Source organism: Triturus cristatus, chromosome 6 (genome assembly GCF_964204655.1).
Source record: "Triturus cristatus chromosome 6, aTriCri1.1, whole genome shotgun sequence".
Lineage (NCBI taxonomy): Eukaryota > Metazoa > Chordata > Amphibia > Caudata > Salamandridae > Triturus > Triturus cristatus.
In genome coordinates, this window is record NC_140589.1 from 260,626,584 (window position 1) to 260,651,246 (window position 24,663).

Consider the following 24,663-nt stretch of genomic DNA (forward strand, 5'->3'; position numbering starts at 1 on the left):
TCGGGTAGTATCTGAGTTGTTTTTGCGTAATTGAATAAAGGTGTTAGTGCGACGCTCCAGAACTCTACATCGTTTTTGTACAACATTGGTGGTATACCGTTGGGTCCAGGAGCTCCTGTTGGTCTTCCTTTCGCTATTTATCTTTTGATGTCAACTGACCCAATGGTCGGTTCGTGTGCGTCCGAATCTGTAAAGATGTCTAGGTCAATCTTTGAATCGTTCGTTCTTGAGAGGAGGGTACTAAGTTTGTTGTTTTTTTCTCTTTGGGCACCAGCAGTCGTATGATGATTGCCTGATCCTTCCGTCATATCGTCCGTACTCAAGCTTTTTGGCGCTTCCTCTTTGGTTGTGTCCTCACTGTTAAAATGCCTAGCTAGGTAGTTTGTCCATGCTTCCTCTGTGATGTTTGAGTCTATGCACGATGGTCTGGATTTTTTATTTCCTTAATCATTCGCCAGAATTTAGAGCTGTTTTTTTGATTCGCTTCGTGGAATAATTTTGCCCATAGTTGATCGTTTTTATTTTTCTGTTTCTCCCATTTCTTCTGTTTTAGTAATTTGTTGGCTTCCCTCAAGGTTATCTGCAGTTCTTTGTTATCTGGATCTTTCCGTATCTTTCTCAGTGTCTGATTTATTATTCGTTTTTGGAGTTTCTTTCCCGGAGAAAGTGATGTTTTATTTGGGTTCCCCTTTGCGAGGGAAAGCTTCTTTGACGATCCTTTTGATAATTTCGCAGTGACTTTTTGGATGAAATTTTGCCATTCTTCTGATGGTGTATTTATGCACTTTACTGTTTGAGTGTGTATGGATTTTACAGCGATATAGGAGAAGGAGCGGCCACTGAGCCAGTATCCTTCTAATTTCTACAGTGCGCATGAGGTAAACAGGAATTTAAGAGAAGCTCGTGAAAGATGAGGCCGGTATATCTGCCTCTGATCTCGGTACAGCCCACAAACAAGGGAATAGAAGAAGCACAACATTTGATGGTTCACAAGGAAGGTGGATTCCTCATCAAGTGGCTCTGCGTGATTGATTGTGAAGATAAGACATTGATTTACAGAACAACTGTGTGCAGAGTTATAATAAGTATCATGTGATGGTGAATCCTGTCTTGGAAAGTCTTGGGTTGGCGAGAAGAGCATATATTGCAATCTGAGGTAGTCTGCAGTACAAATAATTTCAGAAAAACTCCCCTTTAGAGCAAGAGCCTTTTTTTCACTTCACACGGACAGCTAAAAGAGTGCATTCATTTGTTATGCTATGATAAGCCCCCGTACTATGTTACATTAAATAATTTAAAGTAACTTAAGTTTCAGCTATATATAATACTGTCTTGTGTTCGCACACATGGAGATAGATGCCTTACAAGTAGATAGCCGAGACCAAAACTAGCACCCCCAACCGCCAAGCTACTACTCTCTATGTTAAATCTGATAGGAGACCAGAATATGAAGGCTGATCAGATGATGGATAAAAAATAGAATCCAGTGGTGAGTATGTAAGATGTGCAGCAATGTGAATCATTGAGGAGCAAAAGCACCGGGGTCCAGATAGTTAGATCAGATCGTACTGAGAGTCTTCTACCATAAGATAACATGTGTATTTGTAAAGCACATGTTCACCCATAGGTGTCCCTACCGACCACAGATGGATGAAAGGCTGAGTGGATCCACCAGGATTTGAACCTGTGACCATGAGGTTGAACACCGAGCCCTGCAGTGGGCGCATTAGTCCACTGAGCCCCTAGACCCTGCTCAGCCAGCACCCACATGGTGGACTAATTAGTACATGTTGCTGCAGCCTAGAAGATTCTTAACATCGCAGACCATGACAGAGAAAAAACCACCATTAGATGCGTAACTCAGGATATGTTGGCAGGGAATATTCCAACACAACATTGAATGCCAGTCTCACACCAGGAAGGATATCTAAATGCTTGCACCAAGACACAATGTGAATGGATTTCAAAGTCTCCTTCCAGGACAGGATGGGAATGCAAAGCTTTGTAACAATGCAGGATGGGAATGGAATGCAGGCCTTGCATTAGGAAAGGGCAGGCCTGAGATGCATAACTTCACACTAAAATAGGACATGAACCCAACTAAGGAGTAACAAGGTACAACACCAGGAAAAAAGAAATTACGAAGTGGTCAACTCAAAATACACAATTTCCAGGAGAAGGATAAATCCAATACTAAGAGATTTGACAAAAATAAGGCTCCGAGTCAGAAAAGAATAGAAGATCAACTAGTGTAATTGCTCAGAACAGAAATCCAATTGACTGTAGAGAAGTTCTGCATAAACGAACAGTTGAGAAGCAATGAGGAAGGGATTACACTGGACTTTTACAGGGATATTCCTTAAATGTCCTTGAATACATGTGCATGTAATTATAGCCAGATAAGTAAATGTCTGTCTTATACATGAATGGGTAACCCACAACCCAATCCAAGATGGAAGCCCATCACTGAGCATGTCTTCCCCTCTGCCTATGCACTGCCTGGTCCAGATCAGATCACAGGATGGCTTCCTACTACTTCTGCACCCTGCTCTTGAGTAACTGAAAAGATGGCAGGAATGGAAGCTGGAACCAGGCAGATGGGGTGGCTTGCTTTACTTGTAAGTAACTTCTCCCCTAACATTGTGGCAGCAGGGCATTCTACAGTGAATATGGTGATAGAATGCTACCACTGAAGAACCACTGAGGGACTCCATCTGGAGTTATAGTCCTGTGACCTAATCCAGTTAGCAACAAGGGGTTTCTGTCTCCCACGGCTGGGAGATTTACATCTTGGCGTTTGACTTCAGACATTAATGTCAAGTTAACATTTAGGAGCCCCAATCGATTAGACAAATTAGACAATGAGGAACAGGCCATAGAGGTTTTTTTGCAAAGATTTCAAGCAGCACTGCATTCCAAAGAGAAGTTGCCACCACCAAAAAGGCTCTGCCTCCTGAACATGCCTCTTTATATTGCCGGGCCATTAGCCTTTTTTCTCATATCAATCATAGGTTGCTTACATGGAGTTGGTAAAATATTTGAATTTCTGAATTGTTAATGAGGGCCTAATCACAGTAGCATCTGCAGACTAGCATCCATACCCTGTACTATAATAGCCTCTCACTGAAGACAAACTTAATTTGGAGAAATCTTTTGCTAAATTTTCTGCAGAGACCCTGCTGACTGCAGCTATTAAATGTATAGGTATTTGGCAATGAACAGGAAAATATTTGTTATCAGATTACTGCTTATGTTTCCTGTTTGTTGTCATTTTACACCTTTGCTCAACCTGCACACATGATGCAGTAAATACTTCATAAGTGAAGGAGTAGTACAACATCTCTTAACCACCGATTGTGTTGACTAAATGTGCATTTTTAAATCTGTTATAAATTGGGTTGTTGGATGACTGGGGTGTGAGTCCTGGTCAAACAGCAACAACAGTCCTAGTCAGGGTAAGGCACAAGCAAACCCCAAATTAACCTGTGCTCAGCCCCCTGGTAGCTTGGCATAGAGCAGTCAGGCTTAACTTAGAGGCAACGTGTAACATATTTGTGCAACACTTCAAACAGTAAAACAGTGAAAACCCCACACAAAAAGATCCCACGCCAGGTTAGAAAAATAGAGCTTCATTTAATAAATAAAACAAGAGCAAAACGACAAAAATACCCGCTTTATGAATGTTTAAAGAATAAGCTGTAAAATAGTGCCTAAAAGCACAAAGCACCAACCATGGCTATCAAGTCGTGCTGTACCGGGTCAAAGTCAAAAGTTCAGGCCGACCCTGATGGAGCACGGGTCGGACACAGTCCCATATTAGTCCAGCTAAAGTTTTACCTTCTGAAGTTTCATGCCAAGAGTCCTGTTCATGAGGAGCAAGGAGAGTGTTATGGGCAGTAGTCGGCGTAGTGTAAAGAGCAGTTCAGGCATCGCAGACGGGTGGGCTAGTGCTTCGCGTTGGCTGTCCTCCATGAGTGATCAATGCTTGCTGTGCGAAAAGACACGCTGACGGCGGCCTGCCCTGAATACCTGTACAAGCGGCTCAGTCTTGGTGCAAACAGGCCTGCTTGCTGTCACAAACAGCCCAAAAGATTAATATTTAGAGCTCTTGAGCAACAGCAACGATCCAGGACCTGTGAGGCACCATTTGAGGGGTCAGGATGCATCTGGGTCCAGGAGCTGGATTTGGAGCCTTTTATGTCCCTGAGGCTCTGATCAGTATGCCAGCAGACTAGCCCTTGGAGTCACTCAGGAGTCCGGGTTCAAGATCAAGTTGCAGGTCCAGGTCTTCTTCCCCAGGCAAGAGGGAAGCAGGCAGCAGTTCAGCACAGCAGGGCAGCAGTTCCTTTAGAGCAGCAGTGCAGCAGTCCTTGTAGCAGCACAGCAATCCTTCCTGGCAGAGTATCCGTAGTTCCAGAAGAGTACTGAAGTGGTGATGTCTTAGGTCCATTATCTATACACATTTGTGCCTTTGAAGTGGAGAGAAGCTTCTAGATGCATGCCTTTAAAGTGCACAGAAGCCCTGCCCTTTTGTCCCTGGAGATAGGCTAACTACAGGGGGTATGCAGCGTTTTGTGGGGAGGCAGGACCCAGGCTATTCAAATGTAAGTGGGGCTGTGCCTCTCTTCTCCCGCTCATCCTGTCAGTGATGGCCTATGCAGTCACACCTAAGCTCCATTTATATGTGGCTGTTTATAAGGAATACACAACGACCAACTATCAGCCACACCCAGTCATGTTACACAGATTGGCATTTTCCGAACTGTAATTTAAAATCCGACTTCACAGTTAGTTAAGATTTTGAATTAAGATTCCAGAGACCGCAAACATGAATCATTTAGAAATGACACTTATAAAATGTAATAAGGTCATTCCAATGGTATCCTATGAGAGAGGTAGGCCTTGCAGTAGTGAAGACGAATTTAAAGAGTTTTTCACTACCAGGACATGTAAAACTTAAACGTTCATGTTCAACTTTTCAAATACACTGCACCCTGTCCTTGGGGCTGTCCAGGGCTTACCTTAGGCGTGACTTATATGTATGAAAAAGGAAGGATTGGGCCTGGAAAAAGGTTTACTTTGCCAGATTCTAATGGCAGGTTAAACTGCTCAAACAGGCTCTGCATTGGCAGGCCTCAAACATGTTTACAGTGCTACTTAAGTGGGTGGCACAACCAGTGCAGCAGGCACACTAGTAGCATTTATTTTACAGGCCCTGGGCACCTGTAGTGCCACTTTACAAGGGACGCACAAGTAAATTAAATATGCTAGTTGGGTATAAGCCAATGTTACCATGTTTCAGGGAAAGACCCAAACATTTTAGCACTGGTTAGCAGTGGTAAAGTGCTCACGTTAGGGGGAAGCCACGCCACGGATGCCAGGTCTATAAAAAAACATGTTATTTCACATTTTGGGCGGGAACATGAACCTGAAATAAATGCTGAATTCTGACAGACCATTTGTTCAGCATTTTCAGTTTAATAAAGCAGGTGGTGGACACATAGTTCATTTGCCCACACGTAGAAGCTGACTCAGTTAGAAAGCCATTGTCAGCCCGGTGTGTTTAAGGTTCTCATGAAGGACGCTAAATATCGGGAGTACCACCATTAACACAAATTCTCTATCAAGTTTATCTCTCCCATGATTTCACATGGAAAGCTACATCTCCAAGTGCTTGGAGAGGTTTCCTATCTCCGGAACAATAAAACTTAATCAACAAAACAGCAACGTTAAAACACTACAATCTCTAGAAGTTCTACATGGAGAATGTTTGTAAGTAGAAACTTCAAGTGCCTAGTGGATTAAAGAGGTGCAGAAAATGCAAGTCACATTGGATCTTAAGTTTATTCACAGATAAAAGGATAATATCTTCTTTATATACACATCTCTCCAGCTATGCAGTGGAACAACAAGGAAAGGACAATTGTATATTGTGACTGATGTTTAAGGAAACATTTACTTTGTGCCACTAAAGGCAGCCAGAAAATCCAAGCAGCCCACCATAGCATAAAATTAAATAAATAAATACATCTTGCCTTGTGTAATTTGATGGTGCTCATGCAAAGCGCTGTAATGCCCTTGGGCCAAGATTCCGCTATATACAAACTGCAACAAAAAAAAGTTGGATCTCAAGTTAATTAACTGTGAAGACTCCAAAATACTCCAGTTATAATGGATTATGCTTTGTGAAAGTACGGTCACTTCTGGGCAACCCGTTGTTCCCCTCTCTTGCTCAACCGAAGCAGAGTTCACTTCAAGTCACTTTGTACGGTCTGTTATGCCTTCTATAAAACCGGACCCATGCATTTATCCAATCTTGTCCCATTCAGGCAGGGCTGATCCCATGTACTCCTCCATCTGATAGTCCCCTGCCATAGGAGTGCCTGGTCTGTGGGTTAGGTGGGGCAAGAATTTCGTCGTCTTGGTGCCAAATTGTGGTACAGACGTCTGTTTCAAGCCTTTTGCATTATGGACCATTACGCGGAGCACTTGAAACACACTTCATCTGGGAACCTAGTTTTCTGTTGCACATCCTGCACCTGGTGTCCTAGCGCCAGGAAGCATGCAGGTGAGATGGTAGTGCCATTTATAAATAAATAAACAAAAATAAAACTGTATCTATTCTGCACATACCATGGAAACAAGAAATTATATCAGTTTATTATGATTGCTCTTTAATTGAACAGGCTTACCTTGCAAATCCTTAAAGTACCTTAAGATGCTGTGCTGTAAATGGAGATAGGGTATATTTCTTTGCTCTTGTTTTCTTATGCTACATTTTTAAATGCTAGTAATAATAAAATTGAGTTTAATCTTTACATTCTTTAATCAACAGATCTGAAATTATTCGAAGATCAAGACCTTGGTGGAACTGTCAAACTAGGTGATTCGCTTTTGCTGCCAACTGCTTGCGAGAGCAAACCTGAGGCCTTTAACACAATCCTAGACGAGGACACAGAGGAACTGTTTAGGTACTTCCTTCACCTTATAAAATAAAGTGTATTAATTATGTTTCCCCTAATACTATTTTGATTGTGTAATAATTACTGTAATAAATTGTATTCAAATGAGTGTAGTGTCAGAAATGGAGTTGAAGCAAAAAGTTTACCCTTATGGCATTCCGGCATTCAATACAGTGCGCTCATTTGCGAACATATGTTTTTCCATAAAACATGAAAACCTTGAATTAGTGCACATAACTGCCATTTGTTGACATCTAGGTGGTATTCAATTTTATCTCTCACCTCAAATCATTGGAGCACGCAAAAAAATCAGAAGGCACAAAATCCCACACAGCAACAGGCGCAGTGGGAGGGACCAGACATGTAGGTGGCATAAACGCTATTATTTTGTACGTCCAACTAATGCCCAACTGAACAGAGCCAAGATCATCTCTTAATCTGCATCATGGCCATCGTCCAATTCTGCCCCTCCAAACATCACCTACATACTCAATAGCAGTGTAAAGTTTTATTTTAGCCAGTCACTGGTGTAACCATTCAAAGCTCCACCACTGACTAAACCCCAGCTCATCACGGTGGCGCCAGGACTCCTCTCACACAATCATACTGCACACGTGTGTTGGTCCAGCTCTGAAAACATCTCAGACACATGCGCCGTGCAATTCCTCAATGCTTTTCTTCAGGAATTGATGAACAGGGCTGACAAAGTTGCATTTAGTCAATTGTGAAAGGCAGGATTAGAGTGTTTTGGGATCCACCTGTGCCAATGAGCCCATCTGAAACTGAACAGTTTGTTCATATAAGATCTCCCATGAAGTTCACCTTCATTTTCAAAGCCATATTGTTGGATTATGTCTCCCACTTTGCCATCTGGGAGTATACCCCCCCCTATAGTTTGGGATGTTATTATCATGCTATCATAGTTGTTATGCTCAAACGTCCTTGCAACCCATGGCCTCCAAAGGCATTAAACAGCTGAACAAGAAGGCATCTGTATTGCAGGTTGTTAATGACTGCTGCACGAGTTGACAAACTGCATGATTTATCCATTAATCAACCTCTCTCTTGTTGCCCTTGGTGTTTCTCGTTGGACATGAAAGCTTTCTCCCAATATGGATTGTTTTCATATAATGCAAGAATTGTTTATTCAAGCCTTTTTGGGAATTCACCTTCGGAGGTCAGGCCTGCATTGTACATTTTAGATGTAGGGATACCCTTTATTTTAAATTGCTATAACCTTTATTTTGCCTCCCTAGACCTAAAAGCACAGACAGGAGGCTTCCAGGGCCATTGTTACTTGTTTAGCCATGCCTTACATGAGTCAGAGTTAGAGTGTGCAAAGACTGCGGAGCAGCATGGATGACTAGTACAAAGAGAAAACCTACCCAGGTGCCGCGGGTTTCAGCCAACCAGCTGCCGTGGACCATATCAAAAGATTATACTCTCCATCCTGAGAAAGTTGATGATGTGCGAGAGACACCAAAGGGCCCGTCTGCTGTTGAGCCTGCACTACCGCCTCAGCCTGCCACCAGTGCACCTTGGCTGCAGTCTGGTCCTGAGCACATCGCCCCGTGAGCAGGGTAATGCAACCCCTTAGGTTTTGTGGGTATGCATGATTCCTTTGCTGCCGCCTGAGGAAATCACTAGAGTTTTGAAGGTGACCACTATTCTTTGCAGTCGATCTCCATAATCTAATTTATCAGTAATCTAATATTGTCCAAAATAGCACCTACCCAGGGATAACCTTTGGAATCCTACTATCCAATAGTCACTATTGACTCCGGATGAATGTGAATCTCTTTGATAGTTTGCTATTTACTCCAAAGCAAGCAGTTGGTTAGCTGTAGAGTGCAGTGTTTAGTGTTTGATTCTCAGATTTGTGTTTTTCCTGCCATGATCTTTATCATAGTTTCTCCTAGTGTAGCTTCCATGGCATCCCAAATAGTCATTGTCTGCTTGGCTATCCTCATTTTCTCTGAAATAGTTTTGAATGGCAGTAACGATTTGGTCTTTGGAGGAGGCATCTGCAAGTAGTTTCTCATTCATTCGCCACAACTTAGTGTATTTGGTATTATTGGGGGTGCTTAGTCCAACCAAAATACACAAGTGGTCAGTAATTTTTATTGGACACATTTTTGACTTGTTAGCTTGTGAATATGCAGTCAGTCCCTGTGTGCGTATTATGTGGGTGCAGGCAGACTCTCAACGCCTGCGCAAAATATCCGCATGATCCTGCTGCTCTGTGCCATCAGAACAAACCCAAATTTTCTGATGTTTCCCCAACACCAGAAGGGAAAGTCTGCTCGTTGCTGAAAGCCCAGCCCATTATCGGACACCATCGGTGACTTGGGAAGTGAGCAGAAACAAATATATCCCCCTTCAACCTCCCAACAGTACACAACACGATAGCGAATCGGAGGTGAGTGAGTGTGGTAGGAGGTTGGGCCCATAATAGAACGAAGCAGACACAATAAGACCTATGCATAACATTGTAACTTCGCTTTAGAACATCACACGTAAAATTGAGTTAACGAGAAAGAATCTCCAATGAGTAGGCCAGAATTCCACACGTACATGCGCATTACTCACATTCTCAAAATGGCGACACCCACTCTATAGGGCAAAATCCAGCTTCAAACATTGCAACTTTGACTGATCTAAATGAAGGGGTCCAGTTACAGATTCTGGTGTGATTTACACCACAACTAAAGGGCTTTATGTCCAGGGAAGGCCTACTACCAGTGAGTAACAAAGAAGGTACCCCGCCACTACACAGAACTCAAAACAAGGTGGCTGTGTTGCTCCCTTCTCAATAATCCAAACTAAAATGTAGAAGGAGCGATAGATAGTTCCTTATAATCTTGTAATGGAAAGCATGACACAGAAACTCTGCTATGAACACCACACATGATCCTGTGAAACCTTAGAAAACTAGGGAATATAATTAGCCAGCTTCTAAATAACTCAAATATGAACTGTGATTGAGAAAAATCGGTTGGCTTCGAAGAGACTGAAACAAACTTTGTGACTGTTTGAAAACATGTGGGGAAAAAACCTAAACTGGAATCAGCCCGACTCTCGACACAAGACAAATCTAACCACAGGCTTTATTAAACAGATGTTAACTTTCCCTGCACAAAGCACAAAACAAAAAGGTGACACTGCTGGCATTTACTCTCTAAATAAAGAACCAAAAGTGAGATACAAATTGACAATCTAATCTGACGAAACATAAGCTCTTGCGTGTGATTAAGAAAGCTTGCTCCCCAGGGAATCCTAACTGCTTCCGGCCATCTTGTACACACAAAAACCCTGATCCTGCTATCTCTCAATAGAAGTGCATATCTTTCTAGCCATAACTGATCCAGCCATCACCTCCATGGACTACATACTCATCGGAGACCTGTACTTCCACCTCGACAATCTCAGCAACTCCAACTCCACCGCCCTCCTAGACAACCTTGCCAACATAGGACTGAAACAGCTCGTCACCACCCCTAGCCATAAGGCAGGTCACACCCTCGACCTCATCTCCACAGGTGGGAACAATATCCGCATTAGCCACACCACATGGTCCCTCTGGATGGACCACCACTACGTACACTTCTCTTTCAACACTGCCACTGCTTACAAACCCACTCCACGCCCTCCGCGAAGGAGCTGGAGCAAAGTCGCAGAGGAGCACCTCAACTCCACCCTCATCCATGACCCCCCCGCCTCGACAAACGCCAACTGTGCAGCAAAGGAACTACACCGCTAGATCACCAACTGCGCAGACAAGCTCGCACCCCTCTGCACCACCAACAGACCCTGCCCCCTGAAGTCCACCTGGTTCACCACAACCTCCAAGAAGCCAGACACTTCTGCAGACGTCTCGAAAAACGACGGAGAAACAGCAAAACCACGGAAGACCTGACCACCTACAAGAACGCCATGACAGACTACCACCATCTCATAAGATCCATCAAGAAGACCTTCATCCGGAACAAAATCCTCACCAACTCAAAGGAACTCTTCAACATTATCCAGCAATTCACGACACACCGCAGCGAAGCGTCGGACGTCACGCCCTCCCAGGACCTCTGCAACAAGCTTGGCTCCTACTTCCACCAGAAAATCAAGGCCCTCTACGACAACTTCAGCGAACAGACTCCAGAAACCACCCTTCCATCCAGTGGCGACAGCCAGCCCACCATCAACACCGGGACCCCAGTCATCGTAGAGAACACCATCCTTGACTCTTCCCAATCCGGATTCCGCAGCAACCACAGCACCGAGACCGCCCTCCCCGCCGCCACAGACGACATCCGCGCGCTTCTCGACCAATGCCACACCGCAGCCCTCATCCTACTCTACCTCTCCGCAGCCTTCAACACTGTCTCCCACCGCACTCTCGCAGCTAGACTCCACGACGCTGGCATACAGTGATCCGCTCTCAACTGGCTCCGCTCCTTCCTCGCCATCAGAACCCAAAGGATCAGACTCCCGCCTTTCCTCTCCAAACCCACAGAGATCACCTTCGGAGTACCCCAAGGATCATCGCTCAGTCCCACGCTCTTCAACATCTACATGGCCCCCCCTCGCCGCCATTGTCAGACAGCATGGACTCAGTATTGTATCCTACGCCGACGACACTCAGCTCATCCTCTCCCTCAAGAAGGACCCTAAAACCACCAAACTCCGCTTCCAAGAAGGAATGAAAGACGTCACAGCGTGGATGAGCAACAGCTGTCTGAAACTCAACTCGGAGAAGACAGAAGTCCTTGTCCTTGGACCCACCCCCTCAGCTTGGGACAACTCCTGGTGGCCCACAGCCCTCGGCTTTGAGAAGTTGGCCTGGTATATGCTGTCCACTAGTTATAGTGGGCACCTTGCACCAGTCCAAACAACCCTTATTGATGATTAGGTTTAAGACAACCTCTATTGAAAGCTATCCTAGTGGTAGCTATGGAGAGCAGCCTTCAGGCTAAGTCTCGAAGGAACGTAAAGCAGCTTGGTTTACCAGATTATAACCTCTTGAATGACTAAATGAAAGGAGAACCACACAAGGTATATATATACAATATATGTATTTATTACTAAACACTCTCTACTAAACTCTTTATGAGATTAGAGAGCAAGGCACAAAATAAAACAGTTCTAAAACGACAGTAAATAGCAAAATATACAATGGGCCCCAGGGGGAGACCAAACCATATATTAAGAGAGTGGTATAAGAACCACAACTTGACTAGACACAGTGCCTAGAGAACGTAGAATCGCTGGGACCACAAGGAACCACCCAAGGTAGTGACACAAGGGACCCACGGGGGACACGTGCAGTGTGAGAACACAGCCGCGAGCTCCGTACCATCCTATGGGAAAGTCGCGGTTGGAATTTTAGAGATTAAGAACACTTAGGAGAGGACTTGAAGTAAACCCTTTTAGACTTAGAAGGTTCTAAGGCCAGCACCCACATGAGCACCGGAGTACTTGTGTTACCTAACCCAGAGAAGCCGGAAACATAGGTATCAAATGGTGTCGGGAATCTTCGGTTGTCTTCAATGGAGAGTTGCTGCAAAGTGCTGCTGCCGTGGAAAGGAAAAGTGTCCGGTGTAATCCAAGCCTGGATCGAAGATGTGAAGAACCTGAAAGCAGACGGGACAGAGTCTGAGTCACTTGCCAGGAACCAGGGGCACGATAGACGAATGCCCATCGAAGTCGGGTGTTTCAGGTGCGATGAGGTGAAGCTTGACTCTTCTGCCACGGAGACCAGGAGGCATCGACGACAACCACAGTCTGCAGGCGAGCTGTCCCACGAAGGATGTTAAGTGCTGGGGGGTTGTGTCAGGATTGGAGACCAACAAGCCTTGGCAACGAAAACCCACACGGTGAGAGTAAAACGGCTTCGGTGTTGACCAGCAAGGTCCTGTGGACTCCCCAAGCGATGGAGAATCAGGGCACGTCTGGAGCAACCAGGTAAGCCAGTTGAAAGTTAAAGTACCCTTCTGAGGGACCCACAAGTCAACGGACAAGGGATCGTGAAGGTATCTCGAGAGGAATCACTAAATACCAGCCCACGGGTCACTCGAGGAGTGTAGGTCAGTAATCTTCTGTGGAATCACTGCACGGGGTCTGGACTACAAGTAGCCCTAGGCACAGCCTGAGGGATCGTCAAGAAGCATATACTGCCGCAAATGTGCACAGTGTCCAGGGGTTCGGGTTGCATGGTCCCCCCGAGGGCTTTGGATCTCAGAGTTGCTGAGAGCACGGATCAGCCTTGGAAAGCTTGGAAACCCACCTCCTGTGTTGCAAAGTCTTCGGAGTGCTTCAGGAGCTGCGTAGTTGCAAACCGCACAGATGGATCTTTGGTGCCTGCCTTGCAGGGGAGTAACTCCTTTACTCCAAGGGAGATTCTTCGGTCATCCAACGTCGTGTAGATAGTAGAAGTTCTGGGATTCTGTTGCAGAGTTGCGTCCAGGTAAATCTAAAGTCCGGTAGTCAGGGGTTCCTACTTTATACCTAAGGAAGGGGTGGGACAAACTCTGGGGACCCATCTATGGGAGGGTCAGGACAGAGGGGTGGCTACACCCATGTCCTTTGTACAGTTTCGTGCCAGAGCAGGGGCTGGTAGCCCCTGCAACCGGTTTGAGCGGGACTATGCACAGGGACACCAAATGTGCCCCCAGTGCAGACATCAAAGCACTCTTGGAGTGCACCCACCCAGCCCAAACGCACTAAAGCCTGTCTGGGAGGTGGTCACACCTCCCTGTGACAGGAAACCTATTGTCCAGGCCTCCCCTGCCGGAGTTTTGTCCAACAGCAGGAGGGCAGACTCGTGTCTGTGGCTGGCAGCATCCATTTTGTGATGCCAGGGTCTGTGAAGCTGGTACCGGGTTTACCGGTGAAGTCATGTTTCTCCCTCTAGTAGGGTGGAATCATACCTCCCACACAAGTTACTGGTGTGGATGTATGATTACAAGGTGTTTGACACCAAATACAACATTTTTCTGTGCAGCCATTCCAAAGTTAGCATATACCGCGAGGTTATAATGCACTTACGAGTATATGGTTTGGTTGCAACACAAACAACCCCGGAATAAAGGTTCCGAAGGCTGCAGAGGGGCTCTGCTCATGCATGGGCACCCTCTCACATAAAACCCAGCACCCTGCCTTCAGGATTGTTAAGGCCTGCTATAGGGGTAAGGTTTATATGTGCAGTGATATGGATAGATATTGGGAACCTATATCTAAGTCAGGGGTGCATACACCACCTTACACAGGCTGCTGTAGCAGACCTTTTGTGTTATTTTAAATGGTCTCCCAGGGGTGGCTTAATGCATGCTGCAGCCCGTGAGAGGCCTCTGGGGCACCTATGCCCTAGGTACATAGTATACCATAACTAGGGACTTATAAGGGCACCCCAGAATCCAATCTGTGGTGTACCTAAAGTACATGCAATCAATTTAGAGAGGGAGCAGCTAGGCTGGGGCCCTGGATAGCAGGGTCCCAGCCAGACTAAAGTCGAAAAACAGTAAAACATCAGCAAAAAGTGGGGGTAACCATAAGAAGCAGATCCTACTCTCCTACACAACCCCCCCCAAACATAAGGACATTAAACTAACCTTGACCATCTGCATTGGCATGGTTACTCCCAGGTCTATGTTCCACTGACTAGTCCATCCCCTGTAGGGAAATGGACCACCTTAAAAGTTTGGGGTTTTCACCCTTCGTCTGTTTTAGCCATAAGAGGGGCTTATGATCGCGCGTTGCTCTGGCAAAAACTATCATGGTCCCAAGGATGCTCTACTACTTTGCAAACCTCCCTGTCATCCCGCCGCGTTCCTTCTTTCGTGAACTAGGCACGCTGCTGGCAGCTCTGATATGGGGAGGCGGCCGACACCGAGTAGCGCTGCGCACACTGTACCTCCCCACGACAGCCGGAGGCCTGGGAGCACCATCCTTTGAATCGTACTTTCTCGCGGCACAACTCCAGTGGCTGTCCCACTGGACGGCGGAACGACACGTAGGGGAGACGACCACGGAGGGAGGCAAACTGCCTCTGCCTGTGATCCGCCGACTGCTCATGCCGGGCTCCAAACCGACACATACGCACCCGCTCCAGGTCGCTATAGTCCGCAGATGCATGATGGGATCCACCGCATGTCGAAGGGCCAGCCACTATATTCCCCTCTACTCCCCCTTGTGGGTTTCCCCCGACAGAGCGGATACTACACCACGAGGGCCCTCCAGGTGTGGACGGATCATGGGGTCACAGAGATGGAGGCGTTGTTCCAAGAGGGACAACTGAGGACATACGCACAACTGGTGGAGTGGCATGACCTCCCCCCAGGGCAGTTTTTGAAACACAGGCAGCTGCTGGAGAGTAGTGGCCGTTTCTGGCACGCACGCGATGGGGAACCCCCGACGCATCCGGTGTTACACACAGTGCTGCGTATGGGAGCAGGCAGCCACCTCATCACCTGACTGTATAAAGCGATCCGGGAGCTCACAGACGTCTCCCTGGACAAACTTCGGGAAACATGGGAAGACGACGCAGGCAGAGTATTCCACGATGCGGAGTGGCGTAAAGCCCTGGAATCTCCCAAAAAGGTGTCCAGGAACGCGCGATTCAAATATATTCAATTTAATATCCTACACCGGGCATACCTCACCCCGGACAATCTCCACCGGTTTTACCCCGATACACGATTTGAATGTCCCCGCTGCCACCAGGTAGACGCCGATTTCAAACATATGTTCTGGGCCTGCCCATCCATACAACGTTTCTGGGGAGGAGTACACCAAGCCATTCAAGCAACAACCGAACTCCCGTCCGCCCCCACCTGGGAGGAATGCGCGCTGGGGATGACCCCGAGGAGGAAATCTGCGAAGGTGCAATGGAAGTTCATTTCCTTGGCCCTTCTCCTCGCGAAGAGAAACATCGCGATGCATTGGAGGGCCCCGGAGGGGCCATCCGGTCCGGCATGGGTGGGCGCGGTGCTCAAGTGGGGAGCAGCAGAGGAGGAGCTGCTGCGAGAGGAGGAGGCAAAGGGCGCCCGCAAACGCCCGATATCTATGGAGTGGGCGCAGCTCCTCATCCTTTTTAAGCAAACAGGCGCGACGGGGGAAGCCCCGGACTTGACACAATCCACCCCCCACGCCCCGGCGGCCTCCCCCGACCGCCCCGAATCGGCGGGGGATGCGGGCGGCCCATAAGGTAGGTAACATACCTAGACATGAGGGCAAGTATGAACCCAGTCCCCTGCTTCGTGCCGAGTGGTGGACCCGCCCCCCCCCCCCCCCCGGGGACCCCCCGGAGCGCACCACATACACTTACCACCAGTCCATACATAATCTGCCACGGGAATTTCTCGTCTGCCGACCCCGCAATACTTCACTCACTACCTCCTTCCCTCCCCTACTTTACCCAGTTTCGCCCCCCCCCCTACCCCAGGGCCCTTCCCAAGCCGCCCCGTAGGCAGCAATAGCCCCAGTTAGCGGTTTACACACCGTTGTTCTAGTTACATGACATGATAGGGAATCTGGGAAGGAAGGGAACGCAGCTCAGACCAAGTTGGGGAGGTGAGGTTGACCCCGATCGAGACGGAAGGTGTAGGCACGACCAGGATGATATGCATGGGGGCCAGATAGAACCGACCCATGGGAAGACAAGTCTCTCGGGCCATCACAGGAGATCTCAGCAGCTAACGGACTACAGTATACACGCACTATAACTTTCTTAAAGGTCCATGATGTTATGGTACAATGATTCATGCTTATAATGGTGATTGTTCCTTGTGATGCAATACATGCAAAACCCTAATAAAAACATGTCAATCAAAAAAAAAAAGAGGGGCTTATGATCTGTCTGAACAATGAAGTGAGGGCCAAACAACTATGGCCTCAGCTTCTTCAGAGCCCAAACCACAGCAAAGTCCTCCCTCTCAATAGCTGACCAACATTTCTCTCTGGAGGTCAGCCTTCTGCTAATAAAAGCTACTGGCTGATCCTGACCCTCATCATTCAATTGTGATAACATAGCCCCTACCCCCAACTCAGATGCATCTGTTTGAACAATGAATTCTTTGGAGTAGTTAGGACTTTGCAGAATGGGAGCAGTGCACATGGCCTGCTTCAGGTCATCAAATGCCGTTTGACAGCTGACTGTCCACTGAACTTTCTTTGGCATTTTCTTAGAAGTTAAATCATTCAAAGGGGTCACTATGGATCCATAACCTTTGACAAATCTTCTATAGTACCCAGTCAGGCCCAAGAAAGCTCTGACCTGAGTCTGGGTGGTTGGAGCAACCCAGTCCATGATGGTCTGGATTTTGCTCTGCAATGGTTGAACCTGGCCTCCACCTACAAGGTGGCCCAGGTACACAACCTGACTCTGCCCTATCTGGCACTTAGTGGCCTTGATAGTTAGGTCTGCTTTTTGCAGGGCCTCCAAAACATTTCTTAGGTGGACCAGGTGATCCTCCCAGGTGGAGCTAAAGACAGCAATATCATCTAGCTATGCTGCACTATAGACTTCCAGGCCTGTAAGGACTTTGTTCACCAACCTTTGAAAAGTGGCGGGTGCATTTTTCAAACCAAAGGGCATCACCACAAATTGGTAGTGCCCACTAGGGGTAGAAAATGCTGTCCTTGGCTTTGCATCATCAGCTAGTCTGATCTGCCAATAGCCAGCTGTCAGGTCAAATGTGCTAAGAAACGTGGCTGAGGCCAAGGTGTCTATAAGCTCATCTGCCCTAGGGATTGGATGGGCATCAGTCCAAGTGACTGCATTGAGACCTCTGTAGTCTACACAAAACCTCATCTCTCTCTTGCCATCTTTGGTGTGAGGTTTGGGCACTAAGACTACTGGACTAGCCCAAGGGCTATCTGAGGGTTCAATAACTTCCAATTCCAACATCTTCTGGACTTCAACCCTGATACAGTCCCTGACATGGTCAGGTTGCTTGTAAATCTTATTTTTAACAGGCAGGCTGTCCCCGGTGTCCACTTCATGAGTGCACCAGGTAGTCTGACTTGGAGTCAGCGAAAACATATGTCTAAATTGATTGAGAACGTTTCTGCAATCAGTTTGTTGCTGGACAGTGAGGCTGCCTGCCAAGGCTACACTATCTACTGATCCATCATCAGGGTTCTGAGAGAGCAGGTCAGGGAGTGGGTCACTCTCTTCCTCCTGTCTCTCATCAGTAGCCATGAGCAAGCCCATGTCAGCCCTGTCAACATATGGTTTGAGCCTGTTGTCATGGAGTTCCCTGTGGGGGCTCTTGGGAGTTCCAAGGTCCACCAAGTAGGTAACCTCTCCCTTTTGTTCAATTATGGTATGAGGGCCACTCCATTTGTCTTGGCGGGCTGCTGGGGCCACAGGCTCTAACACCCATACTTTTTGCCCCGGCTGGTAAACAGTCAGCACAGCCTTTTGGTCATGTCAGGCCTTTTGTAATTCCTGGCTAGCCTCAAGGTTTTTATTTGCCTTCTTCATGTATTCAGCCATCCTGGAGCGGAGACCAAGTACATAGTCCACAATATCCTGTTTAGGGGGTTTGAGAGGTAACGCCCTTCCCTCCTTCACTAGACACAATGGACCCCTCACTGGATTTCCTAACAGAAGCTCAAATGGGCTGTAACCAACCCCCTTCTGTGGAACCTCTCTGTAGGCAAAGAGAAGGCAGGGAAAAAGTATGTCCCATCTGCGCCTAAGCTTTTCTGGGAGACCTTTGATCATGCCCTTGAGGGTTTTGTTGAACCTTTCAACTAACCCATTGCATTGTGGGTGATAAGGGGTGGTGAATTTGTAATTCACACCACACTCCTTCCACATAACAGTCAAGTAACTAGACATGAAGTTTGCATCTCTGTCTGAAACTACCTCCTTAGGGAAACCCACTCTCGAAAAGATTCCAAGTAGGGCCCTTGTGCCACCACAGGGGCTGTGGTGGTCCTAAGGGGAATAGCCTCTGGATACCTAGTGGCATGGTTCACCACCACCAGTATAAATCTGTGCCCAGATGCTGTTTGAGGATCCATGGGACCAACTATGTCAATCCCAACCCTCTCAAAGGGAACCCCCACCACAGGTAGTGGTATCAGGGGGGCCTTTGTTGTACCACCTGCCTTACCACTGGCTTGACAGGTGACACAGGAGCGACAAAACTCCTTGGTGTCTTCAGACATGTGAGGCCAATGAAATTGAGGGACAATTCTGTCCCATGTCTTGTTTTGGCCTAGGTGTCCTGCTAAGGGAATATCACGGGCTAGTGTTAATAGGAAGCCCCTGAACTTCAGAGGTATGACCAATCTCCTGGTGGCTTCAGGCTTGGGGTCTATACACTCTGAGTACAGGAGTCCATCATCCCAATAGATCCTATGGGTTCCACTAGCATTCCCAGCAGCCTTATCAGCACCTTGCTTTCTGAGGGGTTCAAGAGAAGGGCAGCTCACCTGCTCCTGGCTCAGATCTGCCCTGTAAGGGCCGCCTCACCCCAAGAACTCAACCTGATCAGGTTCAAGCTCATCTGGGACAGTTCCTTCTTCAGGACTGAGATCATCTCCCTCAAGAGACTGATCTGCTTTCAGAGTCAGGGGGGAAGACACTACCTAACCCCTACTGCTCCTTTTCTCGGGAGGCGCCTGGTCCATTCTTCCAGGATCCAGGGCCTGTCCAGTGTTAGACATTTTTGCCTGTGACCTGGTCATAGCAAACACATCTGTAGGGATTCCCAACATTTCTGCATGAGTCCTGAGCTCCACTTCAGCCCAAGCTGAAGTTTCTAAATCATTGCCAAGCAAGCATTCAACAGGGAGGTCTGCACTTACCACAACCTTCTCAGGGCCAGTTACCCCTCCTCAGGTGAAATTAACAACTGCCAAGGAATGGTCTGTCCTGACATTGCTAGCATTGGTCACTTGGTACATCTCACTAAGTTTGATTTGCTCAGTAGCCACAAAATCTTTTGTCACCATTGTGACACTTGCTCCTGTGTCCCTGACTGCCAAGGCCTCTTTTCCATTTATCAAAGGCTGCTGTCTGTATTTGCCCAGATTACTGGGACTGACAAATAAGGAGGCCATATCCATACCTCCATCACAGATCAGTACAGCCTGAGTAGGAACTCTGACTAGGCCAGAGTCTGTCTTAGATCCCAGGGTTAACCCTACTACACCCTTATTCTGAGTACCGTCACTTGGAGCTGAACTAGGGAGAACAGTTGCCTTAGGGGCAATGGTGGCTGGAGTTGAGTCCTTGGACTTGGTACAATCACTTGTCCAATGGGTTTTCTGTTTACAGATTTTACACCATAGTTTATTTTGGCCTTTTCCTTTGTTAGATTGGGACTCCCCACCAGACGCTGATTTTTGGGGCCCCTGAGAAGACTTCTGGTCTTTACCCTTTCCCCACCCTTATCAGAGTTCTTAGAATCTTGCTTCTTGGAGTCACCACCTTGGTTCTGAACCTTCTGCCTCACCCTGGTTCTGACCCATTTGTCTGCCTTCTGGCCCAATTCTTGGGGAGAGGTCAGATCAGAGTCCACCAGGTACTGATGCAACAGCTGTTATGGACAATTTTTAAGGATCTGCTCCCTCATAATCAAATTGTACAATCCTTTAAAATCGCACACTTCACTTCCAAGTAACCAGCCTTCCAGAGCCTTAGTAGCCCGATCTACAAAGTCAACCCAGTCTTGAGTCTGTGCCTTTTGGGTATCTCTGAACTTTATCCTGTATTGTTCAGTGGTTGTGCCAAACTCATCAATCCGTGCACTCTTCAAGACTTTGTAATTGTCAGCATTCTCTTCTCTAACAGCGAGGAGCTTGTCTCTACCTTTGTCTGCAAAGGAGAGCCACAAGATTGCTGCCCACTGCTCCTCAGGGATCCTCTATACTTTAAAGACCCTCTCCAGTGCAGTTATCCATTTATGGATGTCATCCCAACTCTGGTAGGGAGGGACAATGAGTATGATCTCTACCTCTAGGGACACTGTTGCTGCCACCATGGGGCTCTAGCCCCAATGTTTGTGAAGCTCTCTGGAGCTCCAGGGATTCCCTGTCTAAGGCCAGCTGCTCTCTCTTGATTCTGAGCTTTGCTCTCTCAAAGGCAAGCAGTCTGCACTTCCTGTCATAAGAGGACTCTCTTTTATGAGAGGTAGTGGTCCTATTAGAAACAGAGGTCCCTACAGATGTTCCAGAATGATTTGATTCCTGAGAAGGAGATCTAGACCTTCTTGGTATACTGTTAACCCTTCCAGGTGGGAAAAGAGAGGGCCATTAATGCCTTCTTCTTCACCTTCACCTTCAGGAAAGATTGGATTGTCCAGGTTAGAATCCTCTTGATCCTCCTGGTCAGCTTCAGATTCCAGGTCCTGGATGTTTTCACTTCCAGTCCTGTCACCTTCTGTTGCCCCACCTAACTTGCCTGCCTCATCAGACCCTGGGGTCTTTCTGAGGTCATCTATAAACAAAGCCTTTATGAGGCGTTGAGTCCTAGGGTTCTTCCCTGTCTTCAATTTTCTAGATGCACACACATTTCTCAATTCCTGAAATGAGAGATGGTCATACTTAGTCAGCAAGGGGCCACTGGCTTCTGCTCTTGAAGACATACTAGTGTAGTGAGGTAATGCACCTACCTAAACTAGTGGGAACTACTACACTCTCTTGAGTTGTAGAAAGGGTGTGCTAAGCCCTTAACACACAACTCTAAGTTCAGTAGAATTTACTGTATTCCAAACTTGATTTATATGTACCTATGTACCGATAGTGGTTTGCAGTTAGTCACTCAATGAGATTATCTGGTAAAGCAATAGCAAGCTTGAATTCCAACCGCTGCACACCAATGTGAGAGGTTGGCCTGGTATATGCTGTCCACTAGTTATAGTGGGCACCTTGCACCAGTCCAAACAACCCTTATTGATGATTAGGTTTAAGACCACCTTTATTGAAAGCTATCCTAGTGGTAGCTATGGAGAGCAGCCTTCAGACTAAGTCTCGAAGGAATGTAAAGCAGCTTGGTTTACCAGATTATAACCTCTTGAATGACTAAATGAAAGGAGAACCACACAAGGTATATATATATATATAAAATATATGTATTTATTACTAAACACTCTCTACTAACCTTTTTATTAGATTAGAGAGCAAGGCGCACAATAATACAGTTCTAAAATGACAGTAAATAGCACAATATACAATGGGCCCCAGGGGGAGACCAAACCATATTTTAGGAAAGTGGTATAAGAACCACGACTTGACTAGACACAGTGCCTAGAGCACGTAGAATCGCTGGGACCCCCTAGGCACCACCCAAGGTAGTGACACAGGGGACCCACGGGGGACACGTGCAGTGTGAGAACACAGACGCGAGCTCTGTACAGTCCTATGGGAAAGTCGTGGTTGGAATTTTAGAGATTAAGGACACTCAGGAGAGGACTTGGAGTAAACAATTTTAGACTTAGATGGTTCTAAGGCCAGCAACCACATGAGCACTGGAGTACTTGTGTTACCTAACCCAGGGAAGCCGGAAACATAGGTATCAAATGGTGTCGGGAATCTTCCCTGTCTTCAATGGAGAGTTGCTGCAAAGTGCTGCTGCCTTGGAAAGGAAAAGTGTCCGATGGGATCCAAACCTGGATCGAAGATGTGAGGGGACAGAGTCCGGGTCACTTGCCAGTGACCAGGGGCACAATAGACGAATGCCCACCGATGTCGGGTGTTTCAGGTGCGATGAGGTGAAGCTTGACTCCACTGCCACGGAGACCAGGAGGCGTCGACGACGACCACAGTCTGCAGGCGAGCTGTCCCACGAAGGATGTCGAGTGCTGGGGGGTCGGTGTCCGGATTGGAGACCAACAAGCCGTGGCAACGGCAACCCACTTGGTGAGAGTAAAACGGCTTCATTGTGGACCAGCTAGGTCCTGTGGGCTCCCCAAGTGATGGAGAGTCAGGGCACGTCTGGAGCAACCAGGTAAGCCCGTTGAAAGTTAAAGGACCCTTCTCAGGGACCCACAAGTCGACGGACAAGGGATCGCAAAGGGACCTCGAGAGGAATCACTAAATACCAGCCCACGGGTCACTAGCGGAGTGTAGGCCGGTAATCTTCAGTTGAATCACTGCTCGGGGTCTGGACTACAAGTAGCCCAAAGCACAGTCTCAGGGATGGCCAAGAAGCATATGCTTCTGCAAATGTGCACGGTGTCCAGGGGTTCGGGTTGCACGGTCCCCACGAGGGCTTTGGATCTCAGAGTTGCTGAGAGCACGGATTGGCCTTGGGGAAGCTTGGAAACCCACCTCCTGTGTTGCAAAGTCTTCGGAGTCCTTCAGGAGCTGCGTAGTTGCAAACCGGACAGATGCGTCTTTGGTGACTGCCTTGCAGGGGAGTAATTCCTTTACTCCAAGGGAGATTCTTCGGTCATCCAACGTCGTGTAGATTGTAGAAGTTCTGGGATTCTGTCGCAGTGTTTCGTCCAGGTAAATCTAAAGTCCTGTAGTCAGGGGTTCCTACTTTATACCCAAGGAAGGGGTGGGACAAACTCTGGGTACCCACCAATGGGAGGGTCAGGACAGAGGGGTGGCTACACCCATGTCCTTTGTCCAGTTTCGTGCCAGAGCAGGGGCTGATAGCCCCTGCAACCAGTTTTAGCTGGACTATGCACAGGGACACCAAATGTGCCCCCAGTGCAGACATCAAAGCACTCTTGGAGTGCACCCACCCAGCCCCAATACACTAAAGCCTATCTGGGAGGTGGTCACACCTCCCTGTGACAGGAAACCTATTGTCCAGGCCTCCCCTGCCAGAGTTTCTGTGTCTGGCAGCATCCATTTTGTGATGCCAGGGTCTGTGAAGCTGGTACCGGGTGAAGTCATGTTTCTCCCTCTAGTAGGGTGGAATCATACCTCCCACACCAGTTACTGGTGTGGAGGTATGATTCCAAGGTGTTTGACACCTAACACAGCATGTTTCCGTGCAGCCATTCCCAAGTTAGCATTTACCACGAGGTTATAATGCACTTAAGAGTATATGGTTTGGCTGCATCACAAACAACCCCGGAATAAAGATACCGAAGGCTGCAGAGGGGCTCTGCTAATGTATGGGCACCCTCTCACATAAAACCCAGCACCCTGCCTTCTGAATTGATACGGCCTGCTATAGGGGTGACTGATAGGTTTATATGTGCAGTGATATTTTATAGATATAGGGAACCTATATCTAAGTAAGGGGTGCATACACCACCTTACACAGGCTGCTGTAGCAGACCTGTTGTGTCATTTTAAATGGTCTCCCAGGGATGGCATAATACATGCTGCAGCCCCTGAGAGGCCTCTGGGGTACCTATGCCCTAGGTACATAAAAAAACATAACTAGGGTCTTATAAGGGTACCCCAGAATCCAATCTGTGTTGTACCTAAAGTACATGCAATCAATTTAGAGAGGAAGCGGCTAGGCTGGGGCCCTGGATAGCAGGGTCCCAGCCAGACTAAAGTCGAAAAACAGTGAAACATCAGCAAAAAGTGGGGGTAACCATAAGAAGCAGCTCCTACTCTCCTACATCGGCAACCCCTCCACCCCCACGGACCACGCCCGGAACCTCGGCATCATACTCAACTCCTCCCTCACCATCAAACGACAGATCAACGCCGTCGCCTCCACCTGCTTTAACACCCTCTGCATCCTCCGCAAGACCTTCAAGTGGATCCCCCCCCGAAGCCAGAA

The 24,663-nt window shown here is 47.4% G+C and overlaps 1 protein-coding gene across 1 annotated transcript in view; it reads left to right on the top strand.

Annotated features, from left to right (window-relative positions):
• The window catches only part of HS1BP3 (HCLS1 binding protein 3), a 375,233-nt gene that overhangs the window by 302,651 nt on the left and 47,919 nt on the right, over positions 1-24,663 (top strand). The window contains exon 6 of the mRNA XM_085610620.1: positions 6,836-6,971. Within this exon, the coding sequence (XP_085466746.1) occupies positions 6,836-6,971 (136 nt within the window). The remainder of the gene's footprint in view (positions 1-6,835; positions 6,972-24,663) is intronic.